This window comes from Cheilinus undulatus, linkage group 13 (genome assembly GCF_018320785.1).
Source record: "Cheilinus undulatus linkage group 13, ASM1832078v1, whole genome shotgun sequence".
In the NCBI taxonomy this organism is placed as follows: Eukaryota; Metazoa; Chordata; class Actinopteri; order Labriformes; family Labridae; genus Cheilinus; species Cheilinus undulatus.
Window position 1 is genome coordinate 8,547,004 of NC_054877.1, and position 13,585 is coordinate 8,560,588.

Below are 13,585 nucleotides of genomic sequence, written 5' to 3' on the forward strand. Positions count from 1 at the left end.
CGAATAATAAAAGCTTGTGCTCAGGTTAACATCAGATGTGACAGAGCAACACAAAAAAACATTTTAGAAATGAACAACACCTTCCCTCCATGAGCCTGATGTCACAGGAACGTGAGGCCATGGGAACATGTTCTTTGATGAAGTAAACAAATTCAACAGATGAGATATCCTGGACGTATAAAAGATGACCTACCTTATTGTGAGCTCAAAGATCTGTGCCAGCCGGTCATGTAACATGTTCGCCTGGAAACAAACATAGTTCAGATTGAGTAAACTACAAATAAAATGCACATTTTAGACGCTTCTATATCTTTTGGTGGGTTTCTTGTTTTAACCTTGGACTCGCAGTGAGCAGCAATCTCCTCAAACGGAGCTTTCTGGAACTTCTCCATCACCTGACGTCTCTTCTCCCTCTCCTGCTCCTCCAGACCCGTGGTATCTAAACACCAAGGAAGACATGTCTGTTAACTTTGGCTTTACAACATTATTACACAGAATTCTGAGACGAGACATTATGATCTGACGATGTGACTAAAAGCCTCATCATATTATGGTTTGTACTCTAGGTCTAGGAGAAGCCTCAATCCTTGGAGAGGTTAAAGGGAGGGGAGGCTTAAAGACCCTGTAAAGTGAAATCCAAAATTTGTGTCTGAACACACTGATACGTTGGAATATGGTTGCTGTAAACATGTGAAAACACTGAGAGCTCCATGTGACTGAATTTTGGATTGGGCCTGTTAGAAAATATATCACCTCTTTCCTGGCTTGGTTTAATTTGGGCCAAACAGTGGGGAATGACTCCACCCCTTTAACACTACCATATAAAATCACAGAGCAGTTCATCTCAGTTTAGTCTGCTGTTAGCTGATGTCGCCACCTTTATTGAAAGTCAACAGTTAAATGCTGCTTTTTTGTTCTTTGTGATGTAAATTAGTCAGATCTATCAGCTACAGTGGCCAATATAACAGAGATTTAAGCCAGAAAACAGACTTTGTCTCTTCCTCTAAGGTCAAAAAAAGGTCAAGAGACAGGCTAATGGCATGAATGCTTTCCTCAATTCAGATTGTAGCATTTTTTAATTTGAAAGGACCATATTTCGCCTGAGTGGGTGTGGCTTCAGCTCACTCAACAGACACGCCCACACCATCCTGGAGCAGATTATACTGCCCCATTTTTCATGATTTTGTGGCTTAATTTTATAAACCTTGAGATGTTTTATTTGACTGAAATTTGACCTGGGGGTTCATAACACTGTGACCTGTCATACAACAAACCTAAATACGGATCTATTTTCACTTTACAGGGTCTTTAAAGGAAGAACTGAAACCTACCGATGGCCTTCTTCAGGGTCTCAAATGTGATCTCCTCAGCCAGCTGGGACTGTAAAACAAAAAACACGGTTTATTTTTTCTAATGTGTGACAGAACCCTGCACAAGACACTTACAGGGACATTTGAACTGGCTCCTGTTTGTTTCCTGTTTTCTGAGTTTGCTGTAATTTTAAAGATTTTAAAAAAAGGTAAAACGGCACCAAATGGGAACCACCTGGGTGCTAAAACACAGGCTCTTTTTACTGAGCTGAGACAAAACATCCAGATCAGTACGTACATAGCCTATACAGTCTGGATGAAGGCATCCCAGACTAACTCTGTATGCAAACTGTTTTTTAGTATGCACCATGGTACGACCACAGAAACCATTAAGGGTTACCACTTGGTATCCCAATGCTCAAAATGGATATAAATCACTGTTAATGCATTGTATATATGTGGTCTGTGTGTTGACTTGTTATCACTAGCTATGAAAACACATCTGAAGTGAAAAACATTTCCAGCATCTGGTGTTTTGTTTCTTTCAACCTACTAGAATATCAGTAATAATAATACTGTGTTTTGTCCTCTCTTGTAAAGTTTAAAATTCTCCAAATGTAAGCACAATGAGGATGGGTGTCACAGAGTAACCTAGACTCACCTTATCAGGGAGGCTGTTGGACATGATGTCCACCTGAAGGGAGATGGTGTCTACAAAACTCTTCCTCCTGGTCAGACGATCTTCATCTGCAAAGTGAGAGAGTGTGACATCAGAAATTTCTCTTAAATCCAAGCCATGTTCAATTTGTTGGAGTTTTTGCATTAATTGGGGTTTTTAACAGCATGGTACACCACAAACATAAAAAAGAACTTCCACAGTCTACATGAACCATCTACACGTACTTACCGTGACATTTCCAAATAGAGTGCAAGCAGGAAATTGTAAAAATGATCAATCCAGTCAATTTTCTGTTCACAGTATAGAGCAGTAATAACTGGGAATCTAAGGAGCTACAACAACATTTTTAGAGTTGTACACAGGATTTAGGATTGCTTCCTTTCAGTGTTTGTCTGTTATTGATCTAACATCTTAGTGCTGAAGGCGTCTCAGCGCCAGGTTTGTGGATTCTACAAAGGAAACTATCATTAGGAGGCTACATTCAACACCACTCATACAAATGAAAGCAACTTTTCTCAGTCTGATTATTTTCAACACATGTGGGGCATTTTAAGGGGTTCTTACTGATCTCTCTGAGATAACAAATAAGGGATTGAAGTCTCAGTGTCATTCACTTGCAAATCTGAGTTCTGCTGCACTGTGTGACATGCATTAAAGTTTCAAACTGTTTTGCAATGGTGGTTTAAAAAGAATTAATCAAGTTTTTAGAAGATTAATGCAGTAATTCCCACATAGTATTCCCTCAGTAAATTGGTTTGCCTTAAGGCAGGTTTAGGTGTGCTGTAGGAATTTGTACAACCATACATTATTATCAAATTTAAACAAACACTTAAGATACTGTAACACATGTTAAAAAAGCTGCTTTGTGTGAAACTGAATAGTTTGCTTGGGGGTTTTAGCTGCAGTATGCCTTACAGCAAAACAAGATTGAAAACCATTAGATAAAAGGACAAAAGCTTGAGAAACTCGTGATCAACCAATCCATTTTCTATACCACTTATCCTGTTGGGTTTGCAGGGGGGATTGAGCAAGAGACGGGGTACACCCTGGACTGGTCACCAGTTATTCACAGGGCTGACATTTAGAGACAGACAACCAGGCATGCTCACATTCACACCTACAGCCAAATTTAGAGCGATCAATTACCCTAACAAGCATGTCTTCGGTGGTGGGAGGAAGCTGGGGTACCCGGAGAGAACCCACTCATGCACGGGGAGAACATGCAAACTCTGCACAGAAAGGCCCTGACCAGGAAGTGAACCGGGGACCTTCTTACTATGACACAACACTGCTATCCCCTGTGCCGCCATGCAGCCTTTAACTTATGACAAATCAAAAATGTCTTCAATGCTTTCACCATAAATAATCCCATCACTAGTATCAGGAGTTCAGGGAGAGCAGGAGGTAACTACAGGTGTCTACAAACTCCACAGCCATCTTGTCTCTAACTGGTTACCTCTGGACGTCTGCTTGCACCTGTGAAGGATTTTTCCTACTGTGTAAAGGACTGATGTTTGAAGAAAGCATGGCAGAGGAAAGAAAAGAGAAGCAGTGTGTGTGTTAGGAAGAAATGAATGGAACAATGGAAGTGTGTCAAAATCTGAGAGTCAATCTTAATTTCAAGGGTTCAGCTATATGCTGTTTGCATTTTCATGACTGTTTTCTATAGTAAGGTCAGTGGTGTAGTGCAGGGGAAGCTATAAAAAGGCATTGGGATTATACTCACTTCTGTTTTTTTCTCCAGAGTGTCCCTACTTACAAATAAAGCGCATACCAATAAAGAATAAGAGTACACCTACGTCTACTTTGACTGCTACACCACTGGTGTAAGGTTATTTGAGGAGGCACCTAAATGTTCTATAGAAAAAAAATCATTAGGATCAAATCCTTGGATGGTCAAGTATGACCCCTGGGTCAGGCCAAAAACACCTCAATTTCTGCCAGCTTATTAAAAATGGCTAATATCCTGTTGGAGTTAGAGATTTGCTCCAGCAGACATTTTTGTAGAGCTCCTTGCGTTGAATCTACACCCCAAATTTCATAACTCTAGGTCAAAATCCCTTTTGGGGGCATTGTGTAGAAGTACATGAGAAGGCGCTATTGAGGCAATTCCTAAGGGCCATCTGTGAAACCTACATAAACTTCACATTTGTCAGACCCTACATATGTATGTCGTTTTTCTTTTTTGAGAATGATAAGGGGCCCAAAAAGACTCAGAATGCATAAAATTTAAAACATACTGACGAACCTGACTAATTTCAATGTGGCCCTCACCCCCCTCGGTTCTTGCGTTGGGTTTTTAGGGTCTTTAAGTTTCTTTTATTAAATATGAGATACAAAATTAGATTAAAAAGTCCCAGAACAAATCGCACAATGGTATTTGAAAAATATATATCCCTTAATTGAAAACTTCTTTAACTTTCAAAGCATTCTCTGCTAAAGCTGCAATTACAGTGCCACATTTATGTGAGCTTATAAAGGACATAAAAATGTGATGAAGTAGCCAAAGATCTGAATCATTTATATTTAAAGGTCATATTTTACCCAGCCAAAGCATAGAGTGAGTAGGAGAACACTGAGGCTGCACGTCATCTAGCAAGAGGACAAGCTTTGTCCATCTGTGGGATCCAATATCCAATCGTGTTTGTCTGTAGTCAGCACTTCATCATATAACTTTGGCATTATGTTCACCTTAACCAAACCCTGTTGGATTGTTTCTGGGGTACCATTATTGTTTTATTGCTTGATTTTATATAGAGCAGGGATCATCAAGCCCTGGTGATATCTACCACTGAGTTTGATGCTGTTATGCTGTGTTGTGATTGTCAAAACCACATAAAGGAAACAGATCTTCTGTGACGATTATCAGACAGGGAAATTGCTTGCTGGATGCCAGTTTATGATCACTGATATAGTGTTTAACTCATCATATTTACAACAGACAAGACTTTTAATTATTACCAATCGACTCAGGTTGATTAAGATATTTGGGAATGGCATGTCAGGCAATGCGGTGGGAGCATCTACTCTCCTATAACATACAGACAACAATCTGATCCTTTCCAGAAAAGTTTTTAACTGAATCCTTTGTCATTTAGCAGTAATGAACCAGTTTGTTAGCATGAACATCAGAGTTTAAAATTCATGCTTTATGCTGTACTTTTAAACACTTGTCATTCTTTTAACCATCTAACTTTATGCCTCTATTTCTGTCACATGTTGACTTGGCTGATGATTTGGGATTGTTAAAACGTAAAAACAAAAAACCCATCTGAGTGGCTGAACAAGTTTGATCTGTTTTCTTTCCAAACAATGAATAAATCTGTTTCACGTTTACATCTCTGAGATTATTCATGAGAATCTCGGATGGAAATGTTGGAATAAATGTTGGAAATTAACCTCCTGCAACCTGAGTTTTTCTTTACAAAGGATTTTTTGTTTCTCCCACTTATTTTGGATAAGTATGAGTAAAAACATCAGCCTTGTCTTTGAAAAGGAATAACTTAGAAAATTTTCTTTCCAAAATCCAAAAAACTTCTGTATATTTTCAAAGAAAGTACCTAAAATTTCTGTGAAACCCTTAAAAACATTTCTAAACTTTCCCATAAAAGGCACATCAAAATGTATTTAAGGAGTCCTCAAATCTTTCAGGAAATCTTAATCATAAAGCCTGAATATTTCAATAAAAAAATCCCCCAAAAATTCCATGCAAATTTCACAACTATAAAAGATATAAAATGTATTTGTAAATTTCAAAACATTTACAAATAAATGCTCAAAAAAACTGAATTTTCCATAAAAAAATCTGAAAATATCAAAGGGCAACCCCTACCCCCAAATTTCTCAATCCAATTTCCCAAAAAATTACAAATACATTTCTCATATTCCCATGAAAAGGGAAAAAAATAAGCAATTTCCCTCAAAATCATGTCCACACATATTTCCATGCAAATGTTTTATATTTCCAAGCATTTCCGCAAAATATCCAAACAGCAAATTCTCCAAACATTTCAAGCAAACTACTTGAACTTCAATGGACATTCTGGACAATTATCTCAAAAGTTCTACAAGCAGAAATGATGACTTTGTTGCAGGAAAGCCAAAATGTACTGTCCTCATATGTACATGCAGGGTAAAAAACAGCCTCAAAGTCTCAGACATCTCTATAAGCACCATGCAGTTTGAAGGTTGTAACTGAAGTCATACCTGTGACTTGAGGAACATAAGGAACAGAGAGTCTCTCTGCGTTGTACCCCGGTCCCGCTAAACACTCCGCCATGTCGGCTGTCTGGAAGTACAACCCTTTGTCCTCCTTATCCAACGACTCTGGAAGTCTGTAAAGGAAAATATGACACCATGATCCACTTCAGACAACAAAAACAAGGTGAATGCTGTTGACGACTAAGCGAGAATATTTGGGATGATCTGTCTCGATACTCTTCCGCACTGACGTCCAAATATGGACACTAAAATCCTGTCTTTGACTGCAGACGTCGAAAGTAGTGAGGGATTAAAAAGCAGAAATAGATCCTGGTTCGTATAAGCTCATAATCAGGTTTTATCAACAGATGTCTGCTGGATTCTGGGTCAAACTGAGAATGATAGTGGGATTTGTTTTCATTGATCTGATTTGAATTTCGTTTCTGGGATGTCTCAAACCAAAAGGTGTCAAATATCAACCACAAGACACTTAGATTTAAGAATCAATCCTCTTACAAACAAACAAGCCACGCTAGGATATTACACAACTAATTCAATCCTGCTTTGTAAGCAAATATGTTCACGAGCAAAGGTAATAAAGAATGTATACAGTAGGAAGGGGGAGGTAGGGGAGTGCTAAACTTATTTAAAGCAGCCCGAATAATTGATGCTGATACAATTCCTGCCTCTAATGAGTGAAATAATTAACCATAGTTTGTGATTTTGCAGAGGCCATTCAACATAGTGTTGTGAAAATTTACGGTTACATTATCTGAAGTAGCTCAAAGTTCAGTTCACACCACTTCAAATCAGTGTTAATTTTGGCAGCTACTTTTAATTTTACTTTGAGTCTTTAAATAAAATGCATTTTAGTTTTAGTCCCATTTAGTCATTTCTACCCTTTTTAGTTTTAGTCTAGTTTTAGTCGACAACAACTCAAAACATTTTAGTCTTGTTTTAGTCTAAGCATTTATTTTCTTGCCTTAATTTGGTACCAAATCACGGTAGTGTGTTCTCTGCAACCTGCCAAACCCAGGGTCCCTACTTTATACAGCTGAGAGGCAGAATAGATAGAGATGAATCGTATTTTGACAGATTTACCCACAGTGGAGAAATATCACAGATTTTGAATGTCCGACGAAAACTAAATTACATTTTAGTCCAGTTTTAGTCATTTTGACAGAAACTAAACTTAGTTTTTGTCAGTTTTAGTCATCACAGATCTATTGTTGTTAGTCTTAGTCTAGTTTTTGTCATGGAAAAACAGGCTGTCGAATAGTTTTAGTCATAGTTTTAGTTGATGAAATTAACACTGCTTCAAATGATTCACAAAGTTTATAATCTAAGATAATAAGCTACATTTACAGACACAGAAATTCATCTTTCATTACTATGTTAAGGATCAGTTCTATTAAGGAAAGAGTGAAGAGCTGTGTGCATGACGAAAACCCCAATTCCAAAAAAGCTGGGGCACTGTGTTATGTGAAGGCCAAAAATTGCAACATTTGCAAAATATATAAACTAATTTTTTCACTCGCAAAAAGACATAACCAACATAGATGTTGAAACAGAATTTTAAAATTTCATGAAAAATATTAGCTCATTTTTAATTTGATGGCAGCAACACATCTAACAGAGAGGGGACAGGACAACAAAAGGATGGCTAAGTAAGTAAAAACAGCTAAAGGAGCGTTTTGCGACTAATGAGGGTTAATTGGCAACAGGTCAATCACATAAATGCGTATAAAAGGAGCATTTTAGGGAGAGGGAGTCTTTCAGAAGTAAAGATGGGGAGATGTTCACCAATCTCACCATATACGATACATAAAACCGATAAAACAATTCAGAGAATCTGGAGAAATCTCTGTGCTCAAGACACAAGGGGGAGAGTCAGTTTTGGAGGTCCATGATCTCCAGGCCCTTGGGTTGCACTGCATTAAAAACAGGCATGATTCTGTACTGGAAATATCTGCGTGTGCTCAGGAACTCTTCCAGAAATCATTGTCGGTCAACACAGTTGGCTGTGCCTTTCAGATATGTGTGTTAAAGCTGAACAGGACCCAGAAACATCACCGTCTTCTCCGGGCAAAAGCTCATTTAAAGTGGACTGAGGTGAAATGAGAAACTGTTCTGTGGTAAGTTGATACAAAACATAAAATTATCTCTGGAAACAAAAGGAGCTGTGTCCTGTGGACTAAAGAGGAGAGGGACCATTCAGCTTGTTATCAGCACACAGCTGAAAAGCCTGCATCTCTGATAGTAACTTTGTACTGTGTTGGATACTTACGGACACTTGTCTCTGAAGACATGCTCTGGAAGAAGGTACGGAGCATCCATGTTCCTCAGCTCAATAACCTGGAGAGGACACAGCCAGAAAAATGAGCCAAATAAAGCCCAAATAATGATGGCTACAGGTCAAACAGGTAAACACAGCATTACATCATCTGCGTATTGCTTTACTTAAAGTTTTTAGTCTATAAAGCAAAAGTGACTTTTACAGGGAAAACACCACAACAGCAGCATCGATCCAGACTCAAATAACAATACAGTTACAGAGGTTATGGTGCACCTTGCTGACGTGCTGGCAGAAGGGAGGGTTTGCGATCATCTGGCTCAGGAAGTTAAGGTACGCTGCCACCAAGGCCATGATGCCACAGCGAATAAACATGGGCATGTTCTCCTCATTAGTCAGAGCCATGTCCTGCAAAGACAAGTAACAGCTGTCTTATAAACAGGTAAAGCATTTTTTTTTTGTTTATTAACTGGGAAACTATTTTTTACGCCGCAGAACTCCAACCAAATCAAGTTTAATGTGTCAAACTTTGAGGTAATTACTACTTTAGTTCATGTCTACCTGATAAGTCCAGATAAACACTTCATCTTAAGACAAAATACACAAAAATAAGACCCTTAATTGCTTTGGATAAGTACAAACATCTCCCAGTAAGGTCAACAAATAGAGTTTATTGAAATAAGATTACATCTCATTCTTGATAAACTCCACTCTGTTGGGATTAAACACAGGGTTACCTGCAGAGCGATGGATAGCCGAATGAGGTCGATAACCACCTCCTCGTTGGCCAACTCAATGGTCAGAGTAGCCAGGGTGGTGAAGAGCAGCTCAAAGTTTTTATGAACGTTATCCTCCTCTTTGCAGCCCAGGTAGATGTGACGGTAGAGCTGCTGGCCATGCTGGAGAAAAATGATAGAAATGGCACAAAAAAACAGAAATGCTTTGGTTATGCAGGTTCTTGGGTGGTCCCATCCACAAGCAACTCTGACCACATGAAGACTTTAAACGTGACCTCCTCCTCTGACCCAGGATAAACACTGGGAGCTATTACCTTATTTTGGCTGCTAGAGTCCTGCAGCCCTCTGAGGGAGACTGACAAAGACTGACAAAGACTGACATAATTCCTATTGACAGAGAAGTATGCTAGAGTCATCCTGCAAAGTGTAACTCATGATATTTAACTAATTTATCCTTAATGAAAATTGTTCATTAATGTTTGGTGGTAGATAAATCAGGGCGTCTCTACTCCTAAATCAAATATTTTACCTCTCAGAGCAGCAGCTCTCTCTATGATAGTAATGAAAACGTCATTGTGCCTGTAAATGCAAATTGAAATGCTGCGGTGCCATCCACTGAAAAGATTAATCCCATTAACTCTGAATCATCCTAAAAATAACCCAGTGTGTCAGAGGCCTCTTCCTGCAGAGCCGTCTTTATAAAACAAATAAAAATGAGCCTCACTCCTGCATTAATCTGCTCAGAGTGGAGTTTAATGGAGGGTGAAGGCCAGTGACGTTTTCCACCACTAATGAATACCAATTAGATGCTGCTAATGACCTCTGACGGTGAACGAGGGCTGAGGTGGCCGCATCATCCTCATGTGAGGGTTTCATACTTGCCGCTGTTCTTTAAAGTGTGTGATGCCTGGGTAAAGGTTACCACTCAGGTGTGAGTCACAGGTGAATAACTTAATCTGTGGGCTCTTTTTGGAAATGTCATGAACGATGGGGAGTGGGCTTTTCCTGTCTTAGTGCTAACATTCTGTGACTCAGAGTTTTAAACCACCTTTCCAACCAAAGATTTTTTTCCTAATTAAAAGTGCATCATGGAGAGTTTTAAACTGATGTACAAATCTTTTACTTGAGTTCTTACAGTACCTCAAATACTTCCAACAGTTTTGATGGAGTAGACTGAGCCTTTAAGGAGTGCTGCTTCTATACCCAATCATGATACTTATCATGTGTTGTTAACATATGCAGTTTGAATTGAATGGTAGAGTCCAGACCTACATTTGCAGATGCAGTTATGTGCTGTTTACTTACAATGATTTTCTGAAGTGTGATGTTATCCATCACAGAATGATGACTGTGTTTAATGCAGTTTGCCTGAAGGGTCAAAGGTCACAAACATCCAATGTTGGTTATCAGCCTTGCCTCTTATGTGCAGAGATTTCAATCTTTTGATGATATTTTGGACTCTAGATGATGAAACCTCTAAATTACTTTGCACATAAAAAACGTTTGTTCATTGGCTGTTGGATTTTTTGTCAATGTAGTCTCTTATACACTGCGTTCAAAATTATTATGCAAATTGGATTTTAGTGTCCATCCATCCATTTTCTGTACCGCTTATTCTGTTCCGGGTCGCGGGGGGGGTACACCCTGGACTGGTTACCAGTCAATCGCAGGACAGATAACCGGGCAGAGTCACCAATTACCCTAATGAGCATGTTTTTGGTGGTGGGAGGAAGCCAGAGTACCCGGTGAGAACCCACACATGCACAGGGAGAACATGCAAACTCCGCACAGAAAGGCCCTGACCCGGACCGGGAAGCAAACCAGCAACCTTCTTGATATGAGGCAACAGCGCTAACCCCTGTGCCGCCATGCCGCCCAATTTGAGTGTCATAAACATTCAATTTTTTGTTTTTCAATTAAACTCATGAATGTTATTGTGTCTCAGGGCTCTTTGGATCACTGAAATCAATCTCAGACACCTGTGATAATTAGTTTGCCAGGTGAGGAAAGGAAAAATTATTTAAAAAGGACGTTCTACTCGTTTGCTTGTAAAAGAAGAAAACAACAAATAATTATGCTTGGATTATGGAGAACAATTATGGATGTATAAAGAGGAGGACAATTTGGACTGGATCTCCTTCAGATAGAACTTAAGGTACGCATGTGAAAATGTAAATAAAATGAAATTGAATGTACACATTATTTTTCTGAAAGGAGAAAAAGCAGGGATTCTTGTAAATGATGACGCAAAGATAAGGAGCAAATGCTCTCCTATTGGTAGGCATCAGGATCCACGTCGTTTACATCAGGTCAGGTTGCCAAACTAGACAAGGATGTAAGAAATTTTTTGATATTTGAGCCTTTTTAAATTGTGGTTGTTTGGTGTCTTGGATTTGTCATTAAGTATGCCACTACAATACCGTTTGCCATCGACGCTCAAAATTGGGCTAGAGTTTTGACGACGAGCTACAGCTGGGCCAAAACCTTGCTGAATTTGTGCAGTCTGAGCCGGCTGTAAGGGGAAGGTTTCACCCAACACTGTAACAAGCCTAAAGTCTGCTAAGGCTGAGCTGATGGTGATTACTCTAGGATCTTAAGAATAATTCATTCAAAAATACAGACTCGACGTGCCCTCTTAGTGAAGTTTCTCGATAAAACTTTGGTTATGAATCAATGCTATACAAACAAAGATTGATTGATTGTCTTTGTGCTGTATTCAATTGAATATAGGTTGAAAAAGATTTGCAAACCTCTGCAATCGTTTTAAATTTACACAACGTCCCTACGTATTTGGTATAGGGGTTTGTAATGTGGCCACACTACGTAAGATAAAAGAGCATTGCAGCTCAACAGAGGCTTAGCTCCTCTTGTTACTCTGGATGTACACTGGTGATACAAATTCCCCCCAATGCATGAAAATGTTTTGAATGCAGCCTTTAACATAGCCTCTGCTGTACTAGGGATTTTTACACTCCCAAGAACCATTTTCCAGGTGAATCCACTGAGTTGCATCGATCACCACTGCTTATAGTGGATACTCTCTGACAGTTGGTTTAGTAGAGGTATGTTGTTTGGTGAAGTGCTTTGTAAGATTAGAATAACTGTTTTTGGTGGAGGACAAAGTTTTCCTTCCTCTTCTTGACTGAAACTCACTTGGCTATTGTCACATAAGATTACAGGTAAAAGGTGCTTTGAAAGTTGGCAATTGTAACGGCATAAACTAGGTAACACAGATAGTAGTGGAGTTATTTTACTCCCAACAATGCTTCTGACTGCTTTTGTTAGGAGCAAGATGATCCTTATTAGTGAAGTGTTTAAACAGACCTGCTGTTACATTGTTCTCACCTTTTTCATAAATGCAACATCTTGTTTTGAAATCTTCTCTCTTTTAATCTTAAGTGCTGCAACATTAGGAATTATTCTGCAACAAAAACAGACACAAACTGAGAATCATAACAAATATTAAAAGGAATCAATAACTTAAAGTCACAGAATCCACACTCCAAAACACTACAGAGGATAAAAATCACGTATGGATTGGTTTTGGCGTACATGAAACATCATGTACAGCGTTATAGTATTATCACATGTAGACTGACGTGCATTTTCGTACCTGATGCCACGTAGCTTGGCCCGGTTGTCATGCCGATCGATGATATTGTGCAGGATCTCGAGCACCAGCTGTCGCAGCTCACTGTCCTCCATCAGGGAGATGGAGAAGAGCGGATCCAGGAAGGGAGGAGGCAGAGCGGCAGCCATGGACTTGGACTTAAAGCCGGAGGTTACCTGAGGTTGAGAGGAGTGGGGGGAGGAAAGTGTGAGTTGACTTACCACAGCGTGATACGATTAATCCACAGGGAGAGTCGTAGAGAAACACCGCTCCGATGAAGCTTAAAGGTTATGCTCACAAGCGGCTAAAAGCGTCCGAATGTTGACCTTTTCTCTCCCACATTACCTTGAACTGATATTTTTGGATTAATATGAACAGCAGGGGGTTGATTTGATTTGGAACAGCTGTAAAAATGGTGTCTTTTACCTGGATGTACTGAGTCATCTGAAATTTGGGGGTCTACTCTTTGGACTGACATAATTGTTTTCATAAAACTGTTATTACTTTTAAAAAGGACTGTTGACTGTTTATTATTAAAATGAGACGTCCAAGGTTAGCATTGTCCTTATTTTACATCACTGTAAGAACAGGATGATGCTAATGTGAAAAGCATCCAGCTGCTGTCCCGGCTACAGTAGCTTAACTGATTTCAATGTGTTGAAAAACACCGTTGCAATCACATAATGTGATTATAAAAACATGTTAAGAATTAACTTTGGACCTCACACTCATCACAGCTCAAAGGTTAACTCTGAC

At 39.2% G+C, this 13,585-nt stretch overlaps 1 protein-coding gene across 4 annotated transcripts in view; it reads right to left on the minus strand.

Moving 5' to 3' along the window:
* efr3a (EFR3 homolog A (S. cerevisiae)) overlaps positions 1–13,585 on the minus strand; it is a 172,027-nt gene that overhangs the window by 14,200 nt on the left and 144,242 nt on the right. For all 4 annotated transcript variants that reach the window (XM_041803480.1, XM_041803481.1, XM_041803482.1 and 1 more), the window contains 10 exons: positions 12,833–13,005; positions 12,565–12,640; positions 9,220–9,381; positions 8,759–8,890; positions 8,477–8,544; positions 6,196–6,323; positions 1,972–2,057; positions 1,332–1,380; positions 336–439; positions 194–243 (listed from right to left, as the gene is read on the minus strand). In XM_041803480.1, the coding sequence (XP_041659414.1) occupies positions 194–243; positions 336–439; positions 1,332–1,380; positions 1,972–2,057; positions 6,196–6,323; positions 8,477–8,544; positions 8,759–8,890; positions 9,220–9,381; positions 12,565–12,640; positions 12,833–13,005 (1,028 nt within the window). The remainder of the gene's footprint in view (positions 1–193; positions 244–335; positions 440–1,331; positions 1,381–1,971; positions 2,058–6,195; positions 6,324–8,476; positions 8,545–8,758; positions 8,891–9,219; positions 9,382–12,564; positions 12,641–12,832; positions 13,006–13,585) is intronic.